Source organism: Rhinatrema bivittatum, chromosome 11 (assembly GCF_901001135.1).
Source record: "Rhinatrema bivittatum chromosome 11, aRhiBiv1.1, whole genome shotgun sequence".
Lineage (NCBI taxonomy): Eukaryota > Metazoa > Chordata > Amphibia > Gymnophiona > Rhinatrematidae > Rhinatrema > Rhinatrema bivittatum.
This window is the reverse complement of record NC_042625.1, coordinates 56,248,501-56,275,685: the sequence shown is the minus strand read 5'-3', so window position 1 is coordinate 56,275,685 and position 27,185 is coordinate 56,248,501. Positions and strand designations below refer to the sequence as shown.

General features: G+C 43.9%; 1 protein-coding gene across 1 annotated transcript in view; it reads right to left on the bottom strand.

Moving 5' to 3' along the window:
* Positions 1-24,329: 24,329 nt before the first annotated feature.
* LOC115100963 overlaps positions 24,330-27,185 on the bottom strand; it is a 122,465-nt gene continuing 119,609 nt past the window's right edge. The window contains exons 7-8 of the mRNA XM_029620093.1: positions 26,133-26,296; positions 24,330-24,646 (exon numbers count right to left, since the gene is read on the bottom strand). Of these exons, the coding sequence (XP_029475953.1) occupies positions 24,466-24,646; positions 26,133-26,296 (345 nt within the window). The 3' untranslated portion in view covers positions 24,330-24,465. The remainder of the gene's footprint in view (positions 24,647-26,132; positions 26,297-27,185) is intronic.

The following is a 27,185-nucleotide window of genomic DNA, read 5'->3' as shown; positions in this document are numbered from 1 at the left end:
AGCGGTAGTAGGAGTAGGTGGTCTGATCTGGACGAGACGCAGTCCCAGAGACCAGGGCACCAAAGAGAACAGGAGGCAGAGGGTGCCCGAGTAAGAACAGGCCGAAGCCTGAGAGGCCAAGTCCAGAGTGAGTTCAAGAGAAGCGTCATAGAGCAGGCTGAAGTCAGGGCAGGCAAGGAAGAGTGGCAAGACAAGTGCAGGTCAAAACCAGAAGGCGACAGGAGAATGGTCAGGCAAGGCAAAGGTTAAACCAGGAGACGGGCAGGAACGTAGTCAGACATAGCAGAGGTCAAAGCCAGGAGTCAGTCAGTAGCGTGGTCAGACGATGCAGAGGTCAAAGCTAGGAGACAATCAGTAGCGTTGTCATATGAAGCAGGGGCCAAAGCCAGGAGTCAATCAGTAGCGTTGTCAGATGAAGCAGGGGTCAAAGCCAGGAGTCAATCAGTAGCGTGGTCAGACAAAGCAGAGGTCAAAGCCAGGAGTCAATCAGTAATGACAAGCAGGGTAGACACGGAACACAGGAGCAGGATCGGATACCAGGGTCAAGAACAGGAACACAGACAAATCAGGAACCAGGAATACAGAGGAAATGCAGGAACAAGCAACTAAGGACACGACTAGCGTGGAGACCTGTTGCCAAGGCAAGGAAACACTGGCTGGGCCCGGCCTTAAGTACCGGGACCCAGTGACGTCATCATCCGGGGCTGCGGCCCCTTTAAAGGTAGAGCTGATGTGTGCATGCCTAGGCAGGGGCATGGCACGAGACAGCGGTGTCTCCCCGTGGACCATGCGAGGAGGCCCACTGTGGAGCTGAAACATCCGCTGCAGAGTTGGGAGCATGGGGAGCAGCCCGGACTCGGAGGCAGCAAGAGAGGCAGAACCAGACACTGGAGCAGGCAAACAGGGTAAAAGGGCCTGGCCGCGGGCCTGCCGTGGCCGGCACATGCAACACCAGCCAACTATCTCTCTCTTGTCCAAATGGTAACACTGGATTTACCTGGCTTGCCTTTGTAAACTCCACCTATGCATATGTCTTCAGCAAGGGACAAGCTGAAACTTTCCCGCCATACCGTTCCTATAACTGTTTTATCTCCTTCCAGGGAAGATGCCCCCAGGGGAAGGGTAGGTACATCCAAGAAAACCTTGAGAGGGGACTCATTTGCCCATCTTCCTCCCCTGCTGGGGCTGGATTATTCTTCGTGGGAAAGAAAGATGGATCAGTCTGTAGTGGGATTTCTGGGTCACAAGACTTCCTTTTTCCAGTGATCCCTCCACTTAATATCAGGCCAATACAGAAAAACGCTGGGAGAGCCGGCGAGCGCCCGCTCTCCCGACGCGCGCACAGGCCACTCTTCTGGGCATGCGATTCAGAAAGCCCAGGTATGTAAATTAGGGACCGCGGTAAAAGGAGGCGCTAGGGACACTAGCGCGTCCCTAGCACCTCCTTTTTGACAGAAGCAACGACTGTCAGCGGGTTTGACAGCTGATGCTCAATATTACCGGTGTCGGTTCTTGAACCCGCTAACTGCCATGGGTTCGGAAAACGGACGCCGGCTAAATTGAGCATCCGTCTTCCAACCCGCGGGCTGCGGGCAGATTTTTAAATTTTTTTAAATTTTTAATTTTTTTTTTAATTTTGGGGCCTCCGACTTAATATCGCTATGCGTGGAGACCTGTTGCCAAGGTCTCCACGCATAGTGATACAGAAAGTAAAATGTGCAGCCAAGCCGCACATTTTACTTTCAGAAATTAACCCTGTATAAGGGGTAAAAATAGCGCATCAAAAACGCGCAGCCAAATGCGGGCTTACAGTGCGCTCCGCCTGAGCGCACTTTACTGTATCGGCCTGTATGAGATACACATCCTGAGCATTTGTCTGAGTAAAATCTTATTTATTCAGGAGCTACCGTAATGACACTAATACAGGGGCACCAGTAGTGATGCACTATGAACTCCAGAGTCCAGGTGATACCAGGATGACCAGAGAGATGAGAATCATGAACCCAAGACATTTTACCACAGGTACTGGGGCACCACAGTTTTTCCAGGAAGAACCATATATGTGGCAGTGACTACGATCTTGGCCAGGTCAATAATAGGTTGTGAAGATTCTTGTGTCTCTTCCACATCGAAGGATTGAAAGAGGGCGTCAGCTCAGCAGTTTTTGTCCATTGGCCTGCAGCGCAATTCAAAACTGAACTGGTTAAAAAGTAGCAACCAAAGGGCTTGTCTTGAAGTTCATCTTTGCACTTGAGCCAGGTGCTCCAGGTTTTTGTGGTCAGTCGAGATAGTCACTGGATGTTTAGCACCCTCCAACGAGTGCTGCAACTCTTACAAAGCCAGCTTGACTGCTTGGAGCTCGTGGTTGCCTACTGTGTATTTTTTTTCTGCGGGCGAGAGTTTCTGGGAAAAGTAGGAGCACATCACCAGAATACCATTGATGTTATGTGGTAAGCAGACAGTGCCCACTCCAAGGATGGCTGCATCTACCTCCAGGATGAATGGTCTTTTAGGATCTGGATGGTGCAAGCATGAGCCCTGAGTGAACTTATCCTTAAGCCATTCGCAGGCTTAGATAGCAGCCGTAGTCCAATTTTTGGTGTCTGATCCTTTCTTTGTGAGAGCAATGAGTGGTGCTGCCAGGGAGGAGTAATTAGGAATGAATTGTATGTAATAATTGGTGAAGGCCAGGAAGCATTGCAATGCCTTCAGTCCCACTGGTCAGGGCCATCATGTGATGGCCTTCATTTTGGCTGGATCCATGCAGAGCCCTTGATGAGAAATAATGTATCCTAAAAAGGGGAGTTGTTCATGCTCAAAAATGCATTTCTCCAGCTTGGCATACAGATGGTTTTCACGGAGCCATTGAAGAACTTGTCTCACCTGGTCTCAATACTCATACAGGGATTTGGAGAAGACCAGGATATTGTAGAGATTTATTTATTTATTTAAACATTTTTCTATACCGACCTTCATGGTTAAATACCATATCAGGACGGTTTACATCGAACAGGGGTAAAATAACTAGATAAAGGAAGAAAAAACAAAGTTACATTACAACGAGGACTGTGAACTTGGAAGCTTAGGAAGCTAGAAGAGAAATATAAAGTTAAGTTAAAGGGAGAGAAACAAATTCCGGACTAGAGGTAGTCCAGACTAGAGATAGTCCACATGTTAGAGTCGGTATCCATGCTGTCAAGGTATTCAGAGGAGGGGAGGATCCATTAATCATGGGTAGATAACGCCTAATGTGTATCCCAGGGTTCTGGGAAGGCTTGGCGGAACAGCCACGTTTTGAGTTTTTTCTTAAAAGTTAGCAGGCAAGGTTCCAGCCTAAGTTCTGCAGGGAGGTTGTTCCAGATGGCTGGGCCTGCTGTCGAAAATGCTCGGTCCCTGGATGCGATGAGTCGTGTGGCTTTGGTTGGAGGGGCTTGTAGCGTTCCTTTGGATATTTCTCTCATTGGCCTGTTAGAAGTATGGAGTTTTAATGGAATTTCAAGGTCGAGATAAAGGAGATTATAGATGAATTTGTGTATTAATGTTAAAGATTTGTGAAGGACTCTGTAATTGACTGGTAACCAGTGTAGATTTCGGAGGATGGGTGTAATATGATCATTCCGGTTGGTGCTTGTCAGGATTCTAGCTGCAGCATTCTGTATCATCTGGAGAGGCCTGATGGATGAGTTGGGTAATCCTGTGAAGAGCGCGCTGCAGTAGTCTATTTTGGCAAAAATCAATGATTGAAGAACTGTCCTAAAGTCGTGGATATACTATCACATGGAAGTAAAGCAGGTCTCTGAAGATCTCGTTCACCATATACTAAAATACTGCTGGAGCATTGCATAACACAAAGGGCATCACCAAGTATTCATAGTGATCATTGCAGGTGTTAAAGATGGTTTTCCATTTGTCGCCCTCTCTTCTTCTGATTCAGTTGTATGCGCCTCGGTGAATTCTTGAGCACCCCGCACATGGTCAAACAGACGAGAAGCTTTTTTTTTTTGTAATGGCATTGAGATCCTGTTAATGTATACAAGGATGTAACGAACTGTCCTTCTTGCCCACAAAAAAGAAACCTGCCCCAGTGGGCAAGGATGATGGGCGAATAAGTCCTCTGTCCAAATTATCTTTAATGTATCTGCTCATAGCCTTCATCTGTGGCGTGGACAGCGGGTACACCAGTCTTGGGGCAGCATCTTGTTCAGAAGCAGCTCAATGGCAGTCGAAGGTCCGGTGCGGAGGCAGGATCTCCACCTGTGTCTTGGAAAAAACATCCTGGAATGCTTCATATTGCAGCAGGAGCCCTGGGAAGATAGTTACCACCATTAGGACAGGTGGGGGTCACATGGGTTCACGGCTTGTGGGATAACCTAGAATGAGATGGACTTTTTATGGAGGATGCTGGTCAACGTGATGAGATGTTCGGTCACTTCAATAAGGTGACCAGGGAGAGGATCCCCATAGACTGAGGCGATGGTCAGCGGCTGTTGTAGTTAGGAGGGAGGGATCCCATGCTGTCAGACTAGATCCGCATCAATAAAGTTTCCACTGGTGCTGGAATCAAGAAATGCCTGTTGAAATCATGTACTGGTCCAGAGTGAGGGACACAGAAACAAACAGTTGTAAGGAGGATGGGTGCCTAGTAGGGATGTGAATCGTTTTTTGACAATTTAAAAAAATTGTCAGATAATTTTTAAATCGTCAAAAATTGTTAGAGTCGTGATACAATAGAAATTCTCCCGATTTATCGTGAAAAATCGTAAATCGGGGGAGGGGGGAAAACCAGCACACCAAAACAACCCCTAAATCCACCTCGACCCTTTAAAACAAATCCCCCACCCTCCCGAACCCCCCCAAAATGTTTTAAATTACCTGGTGGTCCAGTGGGGGGGTCCCGGCACGATTTCCTGCTCTCGGGCCATCGGCACCATTTTGGCTGCCACTAATATAAATGGCGCCGATGGCCCGATAAAAAAAACCCCACCCGACCCTTTAAAATTACCCCCTTAGCCTCCCCCACTCTCCCGACCCCCCCCCCCCAAAAAAAATGTTTTACACATACCTGGTGGTCCAGGGGGGCCGCGGGCAGCGATCTCCCGTTCCCAGGCCATCAGCTGCGCTAAAAAAAATGGCGCCGATGGCCCTTTGCCCTTACCATGTGACAGGGCAAAGGTAGCGCCGGCGCCATTTTGAATACTGGCAATACGGCCCGAGTGCAGGAGATCGCTCCCAGACCCCCGCTGGACCCCCAGGGACCTTTGGCTAGCTTGGGGGGGGGCCTCCTGACCCCCACAAGACTTGCCAAAAGTCCAGCGGGGGTCCGGGAGTGACCTCCTGCACTCGGGCCGTATTGCCAGTATTCAAAATGGCGCCGGCACTACCTTTGCCCTCACTATGTCACATCCTCGGTGCAACTTAAGCATGATTTCTAGAGACATCGGGATGCCATGTTCCCTTGCCCGCCACAATATAGGTAAAGGCCTTGCTGTCTTCTCTGGAGATTTTCTTCAAGAGGAAGTCTGGACTGGTCCAACAGCATGGGCTCCTCCAGCACTTTAGCTTCAGGACCGGTGGTGGTGCTAGCAGGTGTTGAAAGTGGGGTGCAAGGATAACCAAATGATCTAAGGCCTTGCATACTTGGGCCCACTCCAGGAATTGCCAGTCATTGCGGTGGGCCAATGTGATGAGGGCATCCAGAGTTGTGGGAACCTCCTGACTGGCCAGTTCATCCTTTATTCTTCCTGCTAGGTCTTGCCAAATTATGGTGGAGAGGCTATCTTTGCCCCATTGCAGTTCCGAGGCTAAGGTGCAAAATTGTATCACGTATTATCCCATTGTCCTTGAGCCCTGTTCCACTGCCTGGGACAATGATCACTTGGGTTCCTCAAAGAACATACAGAACCATTACAAGACGTTGGGGAGATTCTGAAGCAAGGGGTCGTCCCACTCCCATAAGGGTGAAGCCCTGGTGAGAGTGGGGCCTCCCAACAGAAAGAGAATATATATGACCTTGGTCTTGTCTGAAGGAAACAAAGCCAGCTGGGGTGTGAAAACTTTCCTGTACCCCATAATACTGTCAGAAAGCTCTGTTGTTAAAGCTGGTATTTAGCAATTTGTAGTTATTTAGAATAGTTGTGGGTGGATCCTTGGACCAGTGGCAGGTGACCACGCCCTCGGGGGAAATCCCGAGAGGGACCACTGGTCAGGCTTAGTGTAGGAGACACACACACTAGTTCTTTTATTAGACAATATGGTAAACCACCAGAGGTGGCAGTAGTGAGCTGGAAACGCCCGGCTGGCTGTAGTCCCTCAGGTATAGGAACAGCGATCCCAGGGTGGCTGAGCTGTAGAGAAACCAAGACAGTGAGTAGGCAGTACATGCAGAGCTCTGGAACAAGTCCTTGATGGTAACACTCACACAATAGTCTCTTAAGGCAGCCCAGGAGTTGGTATACATTAGGCCCTCGAGGAGCGAGTACCTGGACCCAGGGAAAGCTCTGAGAGATAGATGGAAACTCACAATGTTGTAAGCAGCGATGACTTCTTAGCAGAAATGGTATTCAAGAGCAAGTCTGGGACGTGGGCCCTCGAGGAGTGAGTACCGGTTCCGGACTACGACCTGCAAAGAAAAAAGAGAAGGCGAGGCCCCCGAGGAGTGGGTACCTCTAGTGAAGTCCGAGGAGGCAGAGTAGCTAGGGTTGTGGAGAGCGAATCCCATCCGCAGCGACCAGGAGGAAGCGAACCCTTGCTAACTCATCTTGTTAGCGAAAACTGAGACATTAAATATCTGGAGCTGGTGACGTCATCTCAGGGGGACGCCCCCGAGGTTCGCGTCAACACTGGTACATCAGTCGGGCTGCGTGCGCACCTTTAGGCATCTGGTCAACATGGCCAATAGTAGCAGAAGCCATTCCCTAAGGGGCGGATTTTAAAATGGTTACGAGCATAATATATGCGCGTAACCCTTTAAAACCTGCTCCTGCACGCGCCGAGCCTATTTTGCAAAGGCCCGGCGATGTGCGCAAGCCCCGGGAGGGGAAGGTGGGGGGAAGCAGCCTCGGAGGGAATGGGGAAAGCCATCGGGGCTCCCCTAGGGCTCGGCGCTTGCAAGGTGCACAAGTGTGCACCCCCCATGCGCGCGCATGTTATAAAATCGGGTGTAGATTTGTGTGCGCCGGGTTGCGCGCACAAAACTACGCCTGCACGTAATTCTTAAAATCCGGCCCTAAGTCAACTTGATTAATAGCGGTTAATGGACTTCTCCTCCGCGAACTTATCCAATCCTTTTTTAAACCCAGCTACACTAACTGCACTAACCACATCCTCTAGCAACAAATTCCTGAAGCTTAATTGTGCGTTGAGTGAAAAAGAATTTTCTCCGAATAGTTTTAAATGTGTTACTTGCTAACTTCATGGAGGACCCCTAGTCCTTCTATTATCTGAAAGTGTAAATAACCAATTTACATCTACCCGTTCTAGACCTCTCATGATCTTAAAGACCTCTATCATATCCCCCCTCAGCCGTCGCCTCTCCAAGCTGAACAGCCTTAACCTCTTTAGCCTTTCCTCATAGGGGAACTGTTCCATCCACTTTATTATTTTGGTCGTCCTTCTCTGTACCTTCTCCAGTGCAACTATATCTTTTTTGAGATGCAGTGAAATAAGAAAATAAGATCCCTATCATTTCTACACAAGCCAAAATAAGTACTGATTTATTAAGCACTGGGATACACATCAACCATGGTGTCATGTTTAAAACAAAATTTAAAGTTTTTCATATTAACATTTGTCCTTTGTTTAAACAAATTATCTTCACTAATGCATTTATATATTCTATTCCGCACATATTTTTTTGAAAGGCTTAGAAAAAACATTTTGCAGTCTGGTTCCTAGACATTAAGGGCAGGTTTTTTTTTTTCACTGCTGCATTTATAGGTACTAAAGGGTAGATTTTTAAAGAAGCGCGTGTCCATGTGCATCAGTTGATTTAAGAGATGAAGCAAGTTTCTCTGACGAAGAGGTTTTCGGACTAATGAACAAGAGAAGGCTATGCGATGTATAGAGAGGGCCCCCTGATGCAGATGGGATATCAAAACCTGGATCCATGTCAGGGTGATGATTGGAACGTTAAGTTTGGATTTTGAGTCTGTTCTCGCTGAAAAAATAGTCTCTTAGAAAGGCTGCTCCATCTTGGACCTTGAGTACGGTATTTATTTGAGAGATCCGGAGACCCGGTAACAGATTTTACAAAAATAAAAACAAAATAAGAAATATAATAAAATAATAAAGTAAAGTTGGACCCACAGGTAAAGGCAGTTTGTGTATAATATAAACTGTACTCTTGAAGGTCCTACAAAGAAAAAGAAATATTTATTGTTTGCTGTCTAAAATATTATAAAAATATAACTGGGTGACTAGGTTGGTTTTGGGGTTTGGATTTGGTTGAAAGTCCCCAGATTACATGTTGTTTTGGGCTAGTGTTTGGCTATTCGAATAACACCAGTACTTAACAATAGTCACAAAAATGCTAAAATAATCATGTGTCAAAAATTATTTTCCTATTGTAGAAACTGGATTAGGTTTTGTCAGCTTAATTTCCTAATAAGTTTTCTTTTTTTTATTTTTATTTTGTATCTCCTGCTTTTTCTCCACCCCTTTCTTGTGGTTGGAAGGTCTACATTCAGAGGGTATTTTATGTCAGTGGATTATGTTACATGATACATATTTTTTTCTTATTTTTACTTTGTTAAACTCTCAAAGTTTCTGTGCAAAGATTTGTTCTTTGTAATTTTGGAAAATTAAAAATAAAAAGTTAAAACAAATCTTAGCTTATTAAAAGTAATTACATTATTCATAGTAGTAAGCCATTACACAAATAGACCACATGATGGCAGTGTAGGTTAACACAATATAGTGATGTTAATTCCTCAGTTCTAATAGTAATGGCTCCATTTCCTAATCTTGTCAATAGCCCATCTTATTTATTTAGATTTTTATATTCCAATTTTCACACTTTATTCAGCACTTCAAAGCAGATTACATGCAGGTATTTCCCTATCCCCAGAGGGTTTATAATCTAAGGAGGTTATTTTCCAACTCAAGTTATGGCCTTTTCGCATGCAAAAAGCACTATAACACATGGTGCAATGCTAATTTTTAAAAGGGGAGAAGTCGTGGGCTGGCTTCTCACTTTGCAAAGCCATATTGCACAGTTTTAACGCTGAAAATAGCTACACCTTTTTCATTGGCGTTAAGCTGTGCGATATGCCCATAACACAAATTGTGATTTTTTTGCAATTTGTGTTTTGGGCATTTTTAGGGTGGGGGGAGAGAGAGCCTCTGGGGGTGGCACCATAGTAGGCAGCTATTTATGCTACTATAGGAGGTCCACCTAGTAACTCGAGGTGAGGTTTAGGTAGTAGTGTAGGGGTTAGAGGCCACTTTGACATGCAGAGTGAGATTTACGAACAAAAACAGTACACTCTTGTGAAGATTTGATGTCCTTTGGAGTGAGAAAACTCACACAACAATGAGATTTGTACAATTTTTCTTAACCTAGCTTGATGTTACCCAGGTAGAGAGTCCATCAAGCTAGGTTGAGAGAACATTGTACAAATATCATCTTTGTGTGAGTTTTCTCATTCCGAAGGACACCAAATCTTCCTTTCACGTGTGATAGTTTGATGAATCTAGCCCTTAGATTGTACCTGAGGCAATGGAGGGTAAAGTGACTTGCCCAAGGTCACAAGGAGCAACAGTGGGACTTGAACCCTGGACTCCTAGCCCATTCCTCTAACCACTAGGCTACTCTTCCGCTACAATTAATCTTAAAATGTCCATATCTTCTTCAATGATAACATTTCTTATTTGTACTTCGATTTTTTTTTTCTATTCTGGTACAATTTAAGGGTTGAGATGAAAGTTTACAGACACTTCTTTCAGCTCAAAAAGCAATTTTTACAAATTCAACCCACGTGATGCTTTCTGTACTTAGAGGTTTATTCATATCTGCTTTAATGCATAGGAGGAAGCTTTGCATACACTGTAAAACAGGAAGATCCATTAGAAGTTCTTCTGGATCAACATTAGTTTTCCACAATTTTAAGAAACATATACAAAACGCACTGTATTCTTCATTTTTACGCTGTATAGTGATCTTGACTGTGTGCCTATCGGGCCTGGTTGGAAAAGTAATTATTAACGGGCCAATACAGTAAAGCGTGGCCGCAGTTGCTTGTTTTTTAACCCGCTTTGGACGCATATTTTGAGCACGTAAGATGGACCCGCGATTCAGTATCGACTTTTACGCGTCCTTAGCGCTTGCCAAAAAAGACGTGTATCCATTACCACCCACCGCATGTATATATGTTAATGATCGGATTAGCTATTCCCCCCGATACAGTAACGTGTGCCCAAATTATCGCCTTTTTAATCAGCTTATTTACCACATCTTTAACCTCAATATTTACCGCCTACCCTGACCCTGGCGTTAGTGTGGTGTTCAACCAGCTTCTTACCGGACAGAGCCATGGACAACATGCATATATTGGCTCTGGCGTTATTTTTCATTCGGTTGAGAAGCAGAATGCGAAATGCTCGAATTAGAAATGCTCGAAATGCTAGGCAGATTGAAGAGGCCACCAGGGGAACCCAGAAGCAAGGAGAACCCAGCCAACTGGAGAACCCAGCAGCAAGACCAGAGGAGGTATGTGTTCTGTTCTGTGTTCAACTGTACCATCCATCTCTGGGCGTCTGTGAGGATCCGGACATGGACGCCTCTACGGACGTCGGAGAGATGGGAGCCGCGCCAAGCCAGGGTTAAACTGTACGTCTCTGAGGCTCCGGACATGGACGCCTCTACGGACGCCGTAGAGGTGGGAGCTCGCCAGGCCTTCATCCGGCGTCTGCTAGGCGTCCTGAGGCTCAGGATGGGAAGGGACAGCGGACGCCTATATGGACGCCTATACGGAGCCTTCCTCCTGCGTCTAGAATTCGGCATCCCTGAGGCTGCTGATTGTAGTAAATGCTTAAATAAGAACGCATAGCTCATTTCTGAATAGTAAAAGCTTGGCTAAGAACGCATGTTGCAGATCCATGTATGTACTGTTAAACAATTAATGTGCTGCTATTAAAAGTATGTACACCAGAGAATCCCTAGTGTTGCATATCCATGTATGTACTGGTAAACTTTTTCTATTTGCCCTGCTACTAAATCTATCCATGTATGTGCTGTTAAACGATTTATATGTGTTTATCAATTAATTTGAATTTCTTGTGCTTGCCTCTGTTGTATTCCATGCAGAAGAGGAGCACATGGAATACAAAGAGAAAATGTACAAAATCTACAAAGAAGAAGAGGAGCACATGGAATAGAAAGGGAAAAATACCAAAACAGAAGAGGCAGGAACGTTCATGAACGGAAACCCCGACCTCGGACGTCCAGCTGGGCGCTCAAGGCAGCGGCCATGGACGTTGGAAGGCAGCGGGACCTCCGATCATGGACGCCTGGATACAGGCGGGAAGGTCCATGAACAGAAGCCCTGACCTTGGATGTCCGGCCGGGCACGCAAGGCAGCGGCGCCTCCGATCATGGAAGCCCAATCATGGACGCTCGGATACAGGCGGGAAGGTCCATGAATGGAAGCCCCGACCTTGGACGTCCAGCCTGGCGCTCAAGGCAGCAGCCATGGACGTTGGAAGGCAGCGGGGCCTCCGATCATGGACACCTGGATACAGGCGGGAAGGTCCATGAACGGAAGCCCCGCTTCATTGACTCGCTCTGGACGCTCGTTTGCCGCCGCTTGGATTTGCATCTAATTTGAATACTGAATCGAGCGGCTTGTGAACCAAAATGTGCGCGCGTCAAACGAGCGGGCGCCCGGCACTGCCACACTTTTTTTTACGCATCCTTACTGTATCGGCCCGTAAATCATCTAAGGCTTATGAAATGAAAGCCTTTTCAATTTCTGGTAGGTTAACATGTGAGCTATTAGTGCAAAGATCATGCACCTGTCTCAATTTTCTTTTAAGGCAGGTTACAATGGCCCAGGAGTTAAAACATTCAACAGTTAAGTGTGAATTTAAAATCTGCACAGCATCCGTATATGTGTAACTCTCCATCTGTAACTATTCACGAAGTGAATTTGATAAGACCGTACCCCATTCTACAGTTAATCTTGGTAGTCTTTTACAGAAAATGAGAACGTTTGGAGGGGGTAGGACTGAATATCCAGCCTTGGTGATGTCACCTTTTTCTCATGCTGTGTAGCAAAAGCGTGATTTACAAATCGGTGAGGTGGTGTTCTTGGAGATTCTAAAAAGAAGGAAAGGAAACGTCCTGTGCAGATGGAAACAAGAGAGAGAGAAAAGGAGGAAGGGCTAAAATGTCAGAAAGAGCAAAATTAAAATTCTGCATAAACTGTTTTGCATGCCATATTGATATCATACAATATGGTCCAGGAAAAGCTGTAATACACTCATCATAATAGAATATTTACAGCAGGGTCAAAGAAACCCTTAGCCAATGTGAAGATCTGAACTTTTCATCCATTTATTCTCCTATCTTTACATCTTTTATGCATTACAAGCTGAGTTCTGCTGCACACACACATAAACTGACGCTGGTACAGAGCTAGTTTCACAAAATAATGGAAGTAACTCACTAAAATAGTGACACACATACATACAGTTGCCGCCATACTCAAATGTTTCTCCTTTTTTTTTTTTTTTCACAAGTGTCAGCACAAAGGAGGTCACTGTTTCTTGGCTGTCACATCTTTCCCCCCTCTTTTCCAAATTGAAAGTTAACTCCAACAGCAAGCTCTTTTATTCTCAAGCTGAGAAACAACATTATCAAATGAAAGCAGAGAGTTAAATTATAGAAGAAGCAACACACACAAGCACTGCTAAGAGTGTAAAAGATGCAAGGTTTTTTTCAATTAAGCAGTTTTATTTATATTTATATTTCATGATATCCCTCTGCTAATTAATCTTATCTGGATAAACAGCTTATTATTTATCACTGCATTTTTTCTCCTATTGTGTTAATGTCAAAACAATGGACCCTCTGTGTGATTTATCTCACTAACTATCAGAGATGCTTTCAAAGCACTTTAGAGTATTTTTGTAAAGTCCAAAATCTTGCTATTGTTTTATCTAGCTATCCAACAGAATTAGGGGCAGATTTTAAAAGCCCTGTGCGCCGGCGCGTGCAAAGCCCCGAGACGCGCGTAAGTCCCGGGGCTTTGCTTGGGGGGGGGGGGGGGGGGGGCGGCGCGGCATTTTTGGGTGTTCCGGGGGCGGGGCCATGGGCGTGGTGCCAGCCCGGGGGTGTTCCGGGGACGTGGCCAAGGCCTCTGAACCAGCCCCCAGGCTGGGGAATGGTGTGCTGGCAGCTGGCCGGCAGGCGTAACTTTCTGAGCAAAGGTAGGGGGGGGGATTTAGTTAGGGCTGGGGGGTGGGATAGGTATGGGAAGGGAAAGTGGGGGGGGCGGAAAAAAGTTCTCTCGGAGGGAACGGAGGCAGGCTGCCACCCCCTGCGCGCGCAGATCCTGGATTTTATAACATGTGCGCAGCAGCGCATGCATGTTACGAAATCGGGTGTAGATTTGTTCGCGCCGGTTTGCGCGAACAGATCTATGCCCGCGCATAACTTTAAAAATCTACCCCTTAGTCTGCTAACTGAGGCAGCAATTTCGTCATCTACTTTGAAGTGGAGACCCTTTATGCTTGCTTTTCAACAATGAAAACCTCCCTAATCCTAATAATTATCAGATTGTGCTAGTGTTTTTTGGGGGGTTTTTCCCTTTGGCCAACAACATAGAAACAGACAGAGAACATCAGACAGGACAAAAATCACATATAATGCAAAAACACCTTCAAATATTGATCATTACCTTAAACTTTTAGAGCTTATTAAAATTGTTACCTTAAATTTACAGAAACTACTAAATCTGTATTCATCACACATTATTCAGTAACACGTTACCCAGAGAAAGTTACATCATACATTCACACGAACAAGTAGTTTTTCACACCCTTACACACCCAACACATACTGACAAGCACTGAAAATGTTTCTCTCATTTATTCACACATACTGGATGTCCTGTTATACCCTATCTTAAAGTTTAGCGCTCTCCCCATATAGCCAGTTAATTCTGTGATTTACTTTAAAAAAAAAGCTTCTCATGACTCAGCCTGCGTTCTAGACTTGTCTTTGCTTTGCTTCTCTTTCTTCCACCTCAACACGAGTGGGATAATCAGTCTTGAGGATAACTTCCCTGTCTAACTATAAATTTTAACTTATAAATCTTAAACTTAATCTAATACTTTGCAAGACAAAACCTCAAATCAACAGGTTTCCCCTTCTGGAGTAGAAGAGAAAGACAGCCAGAGATAAGGAAAAGACCATCATATTCTTCTCTCTTACAAAGAGTAGCCAAGCAAGCAATCTCACTTATCAATTGGATAAATCAAAGAATGTTGCCTCTAGTGAGAATTTAGATAGAATTGAACCCATAACAGCTTGGATATCTCTAACTTTTTAGAGCATTCAGTCTATTATAGAAGACAGAGTTACTTCATTAGTTACTTTCAATTTATTTATTTATTTTATTTAATAATTCTTATATACTGAATTTTCAGGTGAGCATATCAAATCGGTTTACAGTAGTTAGCAAATATTCATTTAAAAATATTTGCATTTCCAAAAGAAGAAAGGAAGTAGATAACATAGTTTTATAATGTAAATAAATAAAATAGTAAACTAAAAAATAGTAGGCATAAAATGTAAACAATTAGAGAGGCAGTAAAGTAAGAATAGAGATAATAAAATAAAAAATATATACATTACCTTGGTATAAAATCAGTAGTTTGAACTCATTATGTTAACAGCTCTTGGAAGGCTTGTTTAAAAAGCCAAGTTTTAATGCCCTTTTTAAATAATTTGATGTCTGCATCTAATCATAATTCCTGTGGGATAGTTGGGGCCCAGCACTACAGATAGTTCTTTCTCTTACATTATTTAGATGCACAATTTTTTGAGAAGGAATTGGCAACATCCCTGTTCTGGTTGATCTAGTAATTCTTGAAGGGATGTGGAAATGAAGTGATGAAGTTAGCCATTCAATTTTTTCATTGTAGAGGGTTTTATGAATTAGGGCCAAAATTTTATGTTGGCCCTGTATTTGAAGTTCTTTTAATATTGGGGTGATATGTTCGGATCTTCTAGTTCCTGTCAAAAGTCTAGCTGCTGAGTTCTGCAGAAGTTGCAATGGTCTTGTGATATTTGCGGATAGGCCTAAAAATAGTGAATTGTAGTAGTCTAATTTTGAGAAGACAAGTACCTGTAACACAGTTCTAAAATCTTTTGGGAATAGTAGGGGTTTTAATCTTTTGAGGATATTTAATTTAAAATAACCATCGCTTATGATTTTTTTAATGCATGATTTCATTGAGAATTCACAATCTATGAGGATCCCTAGATCTCGTACTTCTAGGGAGATGGAGTAATTTTTTGCTGCTTCTTGAATTTCAAGCTCTTTTGTCTTGCTTAATTTAGGTGAGATGTATAGAATTTCAGTTTTATTTGTGTTTAGGGAAAGATTCATTTGGGTTAATACCTTTTCAATGGCAGATTGGTATATATCCCAGAGCTTAAGAGTTTGGTCGATAGATTTTTGGATCGGTATTAAAATCTGAACGTCGTCAGCATAGATAAAATGTGTTAGATCGAGGCCTGATAGAATTCTGCATAATGGAAGCATGTAAATATTAAAAAGGGTTGAGGATAGAGAGGATCCCTGAGGTACTCCATAGTGGAGATCGATTGGATGTGATTAGTTATCAAGAAATTTTACTTTGAATGTTCTATTTTTTAGGTAAGAGTTAAACAATTTCAGTGCAGAGTCTTTATTGCCTATTTCGTTTAGTCTATCAAGGAGGATTTTATGATTAACTGTATCGAAGGCTGCTGAAATATCTAGCATGACTAGGAAGTAAGTCTGGCTGTTATCGGCTCCTCTGAGGATAATATCTTGTAGAGAGGTTAAAAGGTCTCAGTACTAAAATATTTTCTAAATCCGTGTGGTGCTGGATACAGGGTACTGTGCTTTTCAAGATAATCTGTTAGTTGATTATTAATTGCTTTCTCAAGAATTTTTGAAATACAAGGTAAATTAGAAATGGGTCTTAGGTTTGAAAGATCATATGAGTTGGATTGTGTTTTTTTTGTGATTGATTTCACTATAGCGGATTATAAAATGTGTGGGACATTCACTTCAGTAATGGATAGATTAATTATATCGGCAATAGGTTTGGATACTATATTGGTGACTGTAGAAACTGATGAACAAATGACCTTGAGATTATTTTTCTGCCTTAAAAATAAGTGTTTTCTAGGACAGTTCACAGTTTTTTCTCTGTTCAAAACTTCATTGCTTATTCAGTTCAATAGGATCCAACACTGATCTTGATTGGATGTGACCACAAAGTATAGACACAGGATTGGTGGTATGCTGATGAAGTCATCAGAGTCCAGATGCATATGAATATTATCACTCCTAGTAATAAGGTTAATCAGCAGACATTGGCTGAAGACCCATTTCATAGTTGATTTCATGGTTAGATACAAAGTTTTCACCAAGGACATGTTCACAATTCATGTGTCCAAGGTTTTTTTAGCACATTGTGAGGTGCAGACATGTCTGATAGGGAAGAATTGCAGTTTCTTCTCCTCTGTAATTCAGTCTCATATGAAGTTGCCAAGATCATCACGTGGCTGAAGACTTCATCTATGTTACTTGGGCATGCACTTTGGTTCAGGCTGTGGGCATAGCTGCAGGCACAGGTTCAATTACACATATGCTTGTTTAGGGTCACTGGCTTTTACCCTACACATGGAAAAGATGCTGGACTGTAACCTGAAGAAGGGGATATACTTCTGCTGGCTAAGTAGGAGCCTTTGGAGCAGATTCCAAAGACTCCTACTCAGCCAGCATCATCTCCTCCACCTCAGGCTGGAGAGAAAGCACCCTAATAGGCTTACGAACCTCTTAAATAAATGGATCCTAAGCTGGGGTCTCCTATCTTAGCCTCTTCAGGACAGACATGATAACACCTGATCAATGATGCCACCAATGTCATCCCTGTGGAAAAGCCAGATCACAGAATCAGCTTCTCGTCTGGGAGGGAGCTTACCCTCCTTCTAGGGAGATGGAATGGCAGTGTCTAACTGCTTCTCAAATATGCAGAGCCTCCCCCAAGCTGGAACAGGAATCTCTGAAGCCCCTCTAGCCCATTTGAGAGGAACCCCCAATGCCAGCAGCAGAGGTGTCTGTGGCCTTGAGGGGGAGGTCTCCAGATGTGGGGACCATCCCCAAGCCTCTTAATCACACAAAAGGCCTGAAGGAACCGGAAGAATTCCACTGAAAAATCCCCCAAATCCCCCAGGAAGAAAAGAATCTGGCCTGAAGACAAATCCACTGGCATTAAGCTTGGGGGAGCCTCAGTATCCACCCTGATACTGCTAACTCAGATGGAAGATGGCTAGGCCCACTCACAGCCTTGGAAATCTACTGGGCATTAAGTAAAGAGGTGGCCTTGGATTTCATTTGTGTGAGCTCAGGCCAAGTATCAAGGCCTCTTCTTGGCCACCACGAGGAACCCCGCAGGCACCGCATCTGCGGGCATGGTCAGACTTCTATGTTGGGGCCCCTCTCCCTGATTCAGAGGCCAGCTGCTGCATCGCAAGTTCTTACCACATGTTGAGTGTGCCTTCTCTCCCCTGCCCCAATAAGACCATCTCAAACTGATGTTTAGAAGCCTCCAACAAGTACATATACAGCCCTTTTCCATTTTTTTCTTGTATGGGGAATCCTGGCAGAGAAGGGGAGCTCAGCAGAACAGTTATCAGAAGTTCTCTTTTTCTTACTTCTACATATTCTTGATGAGTACTCTGTATGGCACTCAAATACCTCTTCCATACTGTTCGGCATTGGTCCATGGCTGAGGCAGGCACTTTTGGTGCGAAGATCAACATCTGCTACTTGAATGTGTGCTCTTTTGATTCATATTTTCCCAGCCTTCTTGTTTTTTATACTTACCTTGCAAAAATAGGTGCTACTTGCCTGGAAGACAAACAGTTTTTGCTCCCCTATTGTTCTCCGCTTCCAGCGAGAAGGCTGCAGCTATTAGTGTGTGGCAATCCGATAGGAGATAGCCATGTGCACACAGTCTATCATTCCAGCACGCTAGGGCCTTGACCAGAGTTCTGCCTGCATGCTTTAACAGAGGTTTTGTTGCCCCGTGTGCTATTTGGAGACAGTACGGTTTTCCTTTTTGTTGTTCTAATATTGCCCCAGAGTTGTCTGCGTAGAAGGGGAGGGTTGGATTGGGGGTGGGAGCATCAAGGTTGGGCCCCCGGTCTCGATTTGTTTTCCACTGGGGTGGTTTCCGGTCCTGTGCTTTTTGGGTCTGTGGGTTTACCCGTTTGAGTGGGGCTTTTTTGAGTTAGTTTGGATAACTTAGTGTGGGTGGGTAGGTTATATCTGACAGAGCCACTGCAGAACCTGAGATGTTTTTTCTATTTCTTCTGTGGGTTAGACGGCATTCTGTTTCATTGGGGGGAGCATTCCTCCTTTCCTGTAATATGGGCAGGCACTTACACCTTGCCCTTCAGTAAAAGTGCACTTCTTATAATTTCCTGGCCCCCACAGCCTTCCTTCTGGTGTAGGTAGCCATCGGGGTCCCTTACCTTATAGAGTTCTCTTCTCACATTCTTCTGAGTGGACCTCCTGCAGGACTGCTAATGTCTGCTCTTAAAATAGTATCTTTAAATGTTAAAGGCATTTAGTCTCCCATTAAGCAAAAGCAAATTTTGCAATGGACAAATCACAACAAGACTCACCTGTCCAATATGTAACACAAGAAGCTAAAAAGTGGCTGGGTGGGTAGTGTTCATTACTCTTCCTATAATTCCTGCAGTCGTGGAGTCTGTTTGTCGATTCACAAGTTTACCCCTGCAGGTGCATAAATCGCAATCCAGAAAGTATATTATTATTGAATATTCTCTTTATGATGACAAATTTGTCCTCGTAAATGTATATGGTCCTAACTATGATCAGGATGTCTTTTCCAAACAATTGCTAGATGTCATAGTTACCTTTGGATATGACAAACTTTGTCTGGGTGGCAACTGGAATGTATATATGGATCCCTTGCTGGACAGATATGCTGGAGGCCCCACAACACTGCAGTATAGGTTTGACTGTAGCAACATAGTCTCCTCCCTTTCTTTAGTAGATGTTTGGAGACACTATCACCTGGGGACAGGGACTATACTTTTTACTCACCCCCCCCCCACCCCCCACCAGTCTTATAGCAGGTTAGATTATTTCCTCTGCTTGCCTAATTTCTTAGCCAGGACACAGGATTGTATCATCCACCCTTGTACGCTTTCTGATCACAGCTTGGTAGACCTCCTGCTTAGTCCTGCAGACAATAGGCCTCGTACTCCTAGATGGAGGCTGACTACATCGCTACTCAGCAGGATGGAGTTCCCTGACCTAGTCAAAAAGGTTACTAATGACTTTAACAAGTATAACCCTGTAAATGATTACTTGCCCACTCTTCGGTGGGAAACTTTCAAAGCCAACCTTACAGGACCATTAGCTATGCTAGCCAAATCCATCAGCAGGACAAAAAGAAAAGGTGCTCTCTTGCTGGACGAGATTAGGCAATTCGAAGCCCAACAAAAAAGAGATTGTAAGAATGCTACATATAAAAAGCTTGGGCATGCGTGGCAAGAGCTATGCTCTTTGGATAATGCCAAAATTGAACATGGCTACAGCGGTGAAGGAGAGGCAGGGGAAGTCGCATATCATGTTATTACGCACTCCAGAAGGCTCTGCTGCCTCAGATCCATGCAAGCTGGGGCAATTAATGTATTTTTCTCACTTATACTTGGACACTGGTTCAAGCCGGATGTCAGGGATATCTGTGCTTTCTTGTATGTACTGGATGTCCCCAAATTGGGAGAGGCTGAGCCTATTACTCTCTTGGAAATTCAAATGGCTCTCAAGTCCTGACGGATTTCACATTGACTTTTATAAGAAATGCTTGGCAGACGCTGCTGCCATTATACAATACTGCTGGTCTGCTCCTTGTGGGGGAATGGGTGATGCGATCATTTCTCTTACTTATAAGGTTGGGAAGGACTCACGTGACCATGGATCATACCATCCAATATCCTTATTAAACGCTGACTTGAAAATCTTAGCCAAACTTTTGCAGCTGCAATTAAGATATTTCCTTACCTAGTTCATCATGACCAGACGGGATGTCTCAAATGACTTGTTTCCAGTCCACAACTAATATGAAATGCCTGTTTAATCATAAGTCTTTCAAAAACACTGGGCAAGACAGGGGTGGTTGTGTCCCTGGATGCCAAGAAGGCGTTTGATAGTGTCTCCTGAACGTTTTTGTTTTCTGTCCTGAGAAAAGCGGGTCTCCCCAATCGATTCGTGCACTAAGTGCTATGTTTGCGGCTCCACAAGCACGTCTCTTGATTAATGGCGTGCTGTCCCCTCCTTTTCTCTATGAAGCGTGATAGGCATAGGGCTCGCTCTTTGCTGCTTTATGACCTTGTAATAGTACTCCTGGTGGCCTTGGTTAGGCAGCAACAGGACATTATGGGATTTTGGTTTGGGGTACAAGTACATATATATCTCTTTATGCAGATTATGTTCTGATTTAGCTGTCCAACCTGCGGGTGTCTGGTCCCACTTTGCTTAAGGTACTCCAGCAGTTTAGTGCCCTTTCTGGTTATAAAATCAATTACGGTAAGTCCGAGATTCTCCCCATTGGTCCCCATGCCACTGTTCCTGCTTGCATGGCTGACTTTAGGATTGTGCAGGAAGGATTTAGGTATTTGGGGATCTTTGTGCTTCGGGTTCGCAGGAATCTATATTCCCAGTTACGATGGGTTTTTGGCCAAGGTTTGCACTGACCTGCAGAAGTGAGTGGATTTACCAGTTTCATGGGACATATAAACTTAGTTAAAATGAGTATCTTACCAAAATTTATACTTATTCCAGCATGTCCCCTCGGACATACCAGCCCCGGTTTTTGACAACTTGTATTTCAAAATTTGTCTGGGGCCATAAACAACCGCATATTAAATTTAGCAAATTGTGGCTTTCTAAACAGCAAGGAGGGATGGCGCTTCCCAACTTTAGAGTGCATTACTAGGCTGCTCAGTTTTGTCACTTAAGGTGTGGTTTAGGCATGCAGGTGCAGTCTGGAGATCGCATGAACAATTTTGGTTAGATGAGATGTATTTAGCCTTGTTATCCTCTCTCACCTGCATCCCCAATCTGTAGGAGTGATTAGGAATAGCCCCTTGCTGGCTCATACGCTCAGGATGTGAGGGCAGGTTGTAGGGTATCTTGATTTGTCAAGAGATACGCTGGCCTTATTGGGCCCTATCTCTGGTAACACCACGGTGTCAGGACTTACCTTTGCTTCAGGATTTCAGGAATGGAGGGAGTGTGGTTTCCTCAGTCTTGCACAGCTTTGGGACAAAGGGCAATTTCTCCCCTTTGAATCTAAGCTCAGATTTTGATCTCTCCGCTCACACTCATGTTAACTACTTGCAATTGTGAACGGCTCTCTCCGACTTGATTTACCTGCTCCTCTCCCTGAACTAAATGGAATGCTGTGATTTTTCTCAGACCCTGACGCCTCTAAGGGTAGAACCCTAGTTTATTGGGTAATCCAAGGGAAATTTGGCATTGATATCTCTAGTAGTTTGATTAATCAGAGGAATGCTACCTTGGGTATCTCTAACTGTATCAAAGTGGAAATGTATTTGGTTGAATGCGCACCACAGCGCCTTCTGTCAGCACCAGATTGAGCTCATGGTCCAGTTATTGCATAAATCCAGCAATTCTCCAGAGCAATGGCTGCACTCAATACTACACCACGAAAAGTGCAGTAAAGGGTTACATAGTCCAGATTTTTGATATTCAAGTGACTTTATTATTCACAAGTATGGCAACTCCACTGTTTTCAAATGGTAATTTACAAAGCAGGGGTCCCCCGACACGGACCCGTGTTTCGCTGAGGCTGCGTCAGGAGGGACAAGCAATGCTTATACAGCAGTTCGTATATTCCTTTATACAGATTTGACAGGGAGCGCTGTATAAGGTTTGCTTGTCCCTCCTGACACAGCCTCGGCTAAACACGGGTCCGTGTCATGGGACCCCTGCTTTGTAAATTACCATACTTGTGAATAATAAAGTCACTTGAATATCAAAAATCTGGACCATGTAACTCTTTACTGCACTTTCTAGTTATTGCATAGAACATACAGAACGCCAGTTTGGTATTCCAATCTGTTTCTTGATTATAGCCTGTACTGCTGGAGGGGGTGTGGGGAGCGAGGAACAAACTTACATATGTGGTGGCATTGACTGGGTGTTCGACAATTCTGGCATGCAGTGGCAGATGCTATGCAGAAATAATGTCCCTAAGTACCTGGCGGCAATTAAGGGGCTTCTTGGGAGTTGGGCAGGTTCCTTGGTTTCTAGGAAGGTCTGGTGGCTGGTTGGTCATTTGCTCTTAGCGGCTCGCTTTTCTATTGTTACTTATTGGAAAAGGAACCTATGCCTTGAATTTGGCATCGCCAATGGACATCATATTGCAGATATTGAATACCTTCGATATGTGCTAATGCATGAACAATTTAACTATAATGAAAATTTGGAGTCCATACCATTTAGGTATTGTAAATAACCCACCCTTGGATCATTGTACTTTGTATACTGTGATGATCTCCAGGAGATATATATATCATCCCCATATATTGTATCTGGCTCTGCTCTTATTTTGCTGTTCCTTGTTGGAAAACTTTATAAAGAGTTAAAAAAAAAAAAAAAAAAGGTCACATGGTATAACACCACCAGGCAGTTCTATATGATTATCTACATCCGTGGAATACTCCTAGTGATATAATACTAGAGACAATATATGACCTTGGTCACAAAAGGTGGTTGCTCTTAGGGATGCCAAATCCTCTAGCTAGGACAGCAATAGGTAGCTAACATCCTAGCCATCCCTCATTAGCATGGTGCCCAAATACAGATGTTTACTGCAATATAGCATCACTGGTTTGTGGAGAAGTGACAGATGACAGAAAGAGTCTCAGGCTTCCTCCAGTGCTGGAGATAAGATTTGTGATGATAGAGGAAGTTAGCTCAGTGCTTCACAAGCATTTGGTTTTATTAAAATTAGTGAAACTACTAACTAATCAATCAAGTTTAACATTTGTAAAGCCATGTTTAGATATCTTGAATAATTTTAAGATCTGCTGTGGACTCAAAAGTAGTGCTGGTACACAGCAAATGATTTTCTCTGTTCTTTAAACTGCAAACTAGCAGCAAAGCCCTGAATTTAAACCAATAAAACACCTCCAAAAAACAATAAAACAGGGCATAGAATACAGGTACTGAATTGTACTTTTTAATTGCACAAGTAGTTTTAAATAACATGGAGAAAGCAACTCTACAGCTAGGAACCCGGGCTAAAGGAGAATTTACACAGATGTTTTATAATTTCTGATTTCAGGCATTTGAAAGTCAAGGACATGAGTAACAAACCACATTCAACAGGGCAGGAAAGCTTCACTTCATTTGGGTTTTACTTTAAAAACCTTAACGTAAAAAAGGCTTGAGCAGACAATGTCAGAACAAAAACGTGAAATTTGTTAGGATTTTTAGATCAATCCTAACTTACTGTGGGGGATCAAGAAAAGCCAAAGCTCTGACCTGAAGGCACTATGTACTTCTAGTCTCCTTTCTTGATTTCATGGAGTACATGTGGGCACCCATGTATACTGATAAGTTGTGGGTGGGCACAGTAAACAATACTTGTTAATGTATTCAAGGAATACAGCACATGTTTCCTATAGGAATACGGTATAGAAGTCACTGTCTGCAATTTGGCCTAATTTAACAGACGGGATGAGGGCAATTCCCATGATGCACAGATCCCACCCCCCATCTCAGACAGGAGGGGGGTACAACTGGGTGGCTCACACAGCGATCAGCTGCGGAAAGAGTTCATTGGCAAATGTGTCCTCCCAAGACTGATCCGAGTCTAGAGGGGAGGACAAGTCGCTAAAGGGAGACTGGGAACCCTCATAGCCAGAGTCGCTGCGACTGTCCAACAGAGAGGTTGCAGTCTCTAGCTGGGGGCTGGAGGACAGTAGGCTGGCCAGCCCCAGCTCTGGTATAAAGCCCTCCTCCACAGGCTCATCCTTCAGGCAGATGGGGGATCTGGGGAGCTCCTCACTCAAGGACTGCAGAGATGCTTCCTCCATCTTCACAACTAAGCTGCTGCTGGTTTGGCTACCCAGCTCCAAGTCGCACTCTGTCAAGGGCTTGGTGTAGACGTGGTCAAAGCGTATCAGTTCATTAATGGCTTCCAGCTTGGCTGATGGGGTCCCCAGAGGAGGAGAGGGGGAGGCTGGTAAGGAATCGGGCTCCTCTCCACTGAGCTCTTCCTCCAGGCACTTACCTGGGGAATCTGCACAGCGCAGGAAGAGTTCTGGATCCAGGCCTTCCAGAATCCCCAGCAAGATATCAGACTGCAAGAAAGCAAGCATTTTTAGAACATGCTACGCAGTGCAATTCCCAGGCAGCACACCACCCTTCCCCTAAGCAGCCAGGGATCTACACACTTAGTATCATTATCTCTGCACAACAAGATTGCTCAATCAGAAGCCAGATATTTGTGCATTTCACCCTTAGCTCCTGACTGGATATCTGTATTGCTGTCATAGTATGCTATGAACAGCACAGCATGAAAACATCCCACTTAGAAGTGAGGCTCAGCATCTGAAACTTGCATCTGCAGCCCCAAAGTCAGCTTCTGCCCAACCCTCATGTAATCAAGTTCCCTGTTGTGTTAATCAGCTGATCTACTTGTACCCATCTGTAGCAGTAAAGAATTTGTCCAGTATGGTTCTGATAAGTTATGTTAAATGGAAAAGTCCAAAGACGGGCACTCCTACACTATCGTCAACATATGCAGAATCCCAGAACCAATCCATCCTAGGTGTGAGTCAAATGAGACCCAATCCCCTAGGCCTTGAAAGACAACAGACCCACATAATTTTTGATCCAGTCAAATGACTTCAGGCTACTGTAACCCAAAAGATTTCCCCAAGCAGTCTGTGGAGCTCTGCTATACCTCTCAAGCTGCAATTCTGTTCCTTTCAAAGAAATCAATACTACAAATTCATAGAAGCAATGAGGAAATAAAGCATGGATGGTATTACTTGTCCTGAAATGAAAGGAACTAGCTAGAATCCTCAATGTCAAATTCTAGCCACTTTATACCAGTGGATGATTCTGTCTAAATTTGGACACTTCAGTTGCTATGACTTTGTATAGCATCTATTCTTGAACTTTAAAAACATGCCATATTGAGTCAGACCAAAGGTCCATCAAGCCCAGCATCCTTTATCCAAACAGTGGCCAATCCAGGCCATAAGAACCTGGCAAGTACCCAAAAACTAAATCTATTCCATGTTACCGTTGCTAGTAATAGCAATGGCTATTTTCTAAGTCAACTTAATAGCGAGTAATGGACTTCTCCTCCAAGAACTTATCCAATCCTTTTTTAAAACACTAACCACATCTGCTGGCACTAACTGCACTAACCACATCTCCTGGCAACAAATTGTAGAGTTTAATTGTGCGTTGAGTGAAAAAGAACTTTCTCCCATTAGTTTTAAATGTGCCACATGCTATTTATTTATTTATTTTTTTATTTAAAAACTTTTCTATACCGTCGTTTAGTGATGCACCATCACAACGGTTTACATTTAGGCACAAATAGGTTTGGTTTGCTTTCTAAGTTATCCATAGGGTGCCAATATTTTACGGTTACATAGTTCATAATATACTCTAAATGCTAACTTCATGGAGTGCCCCCCAGTCTATTTTCCGAAAGCGTAAATAACCGATTCACATTTACCAGTTCTAGATCTCTCATGATTTTAAACACCTCTATCATATCCCCCCCTCAGCCGTCTCTTCTCCAAGCCACATATGTGGACACAAGCTTACCTCAGAGTCTGAAGAGTCAAGGCCATCAGTATCCATGTGGTGCTCATCAGCTCTGGCAGCATCTGGGTCTGCACCTTCTGCAGAGGCACACGTAGACTGAGTGCTGCGGACTCAGCGGACCCGGCTACCTGATTAATGGCATCTGTTCGTGACTGGATCAGGACCTGCAAAAGTAAAAATCCCGGTGAGGTTGGTATATATCATTTACACTAATAATTACATTCAACCTGGCTAGCCTACCTCTAGGGAATACTTGCCTGCAGCATGCACAGTTCATGGATTCCTACGGGGGCAGATGTTCCACCCACACACAAAAGAAGATACTTCCCCTTGGAATTATCCCAAGTGCACACTAAATACCCTCCCCCGCAGGCTCAGTCTCCAGTTACTAATCTCAAATATGATCAAATAAATCAAATTCCCCTTTTATGCAAACTGTTGAGGGTCAAAACAAGTAGCAATTCCTTATTAAGAAATGTAACTATTCCTAGGGCCAGTTATCAGATTAATGGTGACCATACCATGAAAGCAAGTCAAACCCCGTGTTGTCAGTCAACTATTACCAATATCAGTAACCTTGCCTTCCACAGAATCCAAAGCGTGTATAAGATTCTAAAGTATACTAAAGTATAAGATACTAAATATAAACGTAACAAATCAAAACAGTACAATTATCAAGTGAAGTACACATTTGCTCACAAAGGCCTGATTTTTGCTCATCGTAAACAGTGTTTTCCGTAGATAACAGGATGAATTAGCCATTACATGGGTGACATCATCTGGCTTAACTGAACTAATTTGTCTTTTCTAGCTAGTGGTAGCAGAGAGGAGGCTGGAACCTACAGGCCAGTTAGCCTCCCCTCGGTGTAGGAAAATTAATAGAGACTATGCTGAAAGAAAGGATACTGAACTATCTACAATCCGGTAAGTTGCTGGACCTGAGATAGCATGGATTTACCGGGAGAAGGTCCTGTCAGACAAATCTGATATTTTTGATTGGGTGACTAGAAAATTGGATCAAGGAGTGCTCAATGAGATCTACTTGGACTTCAG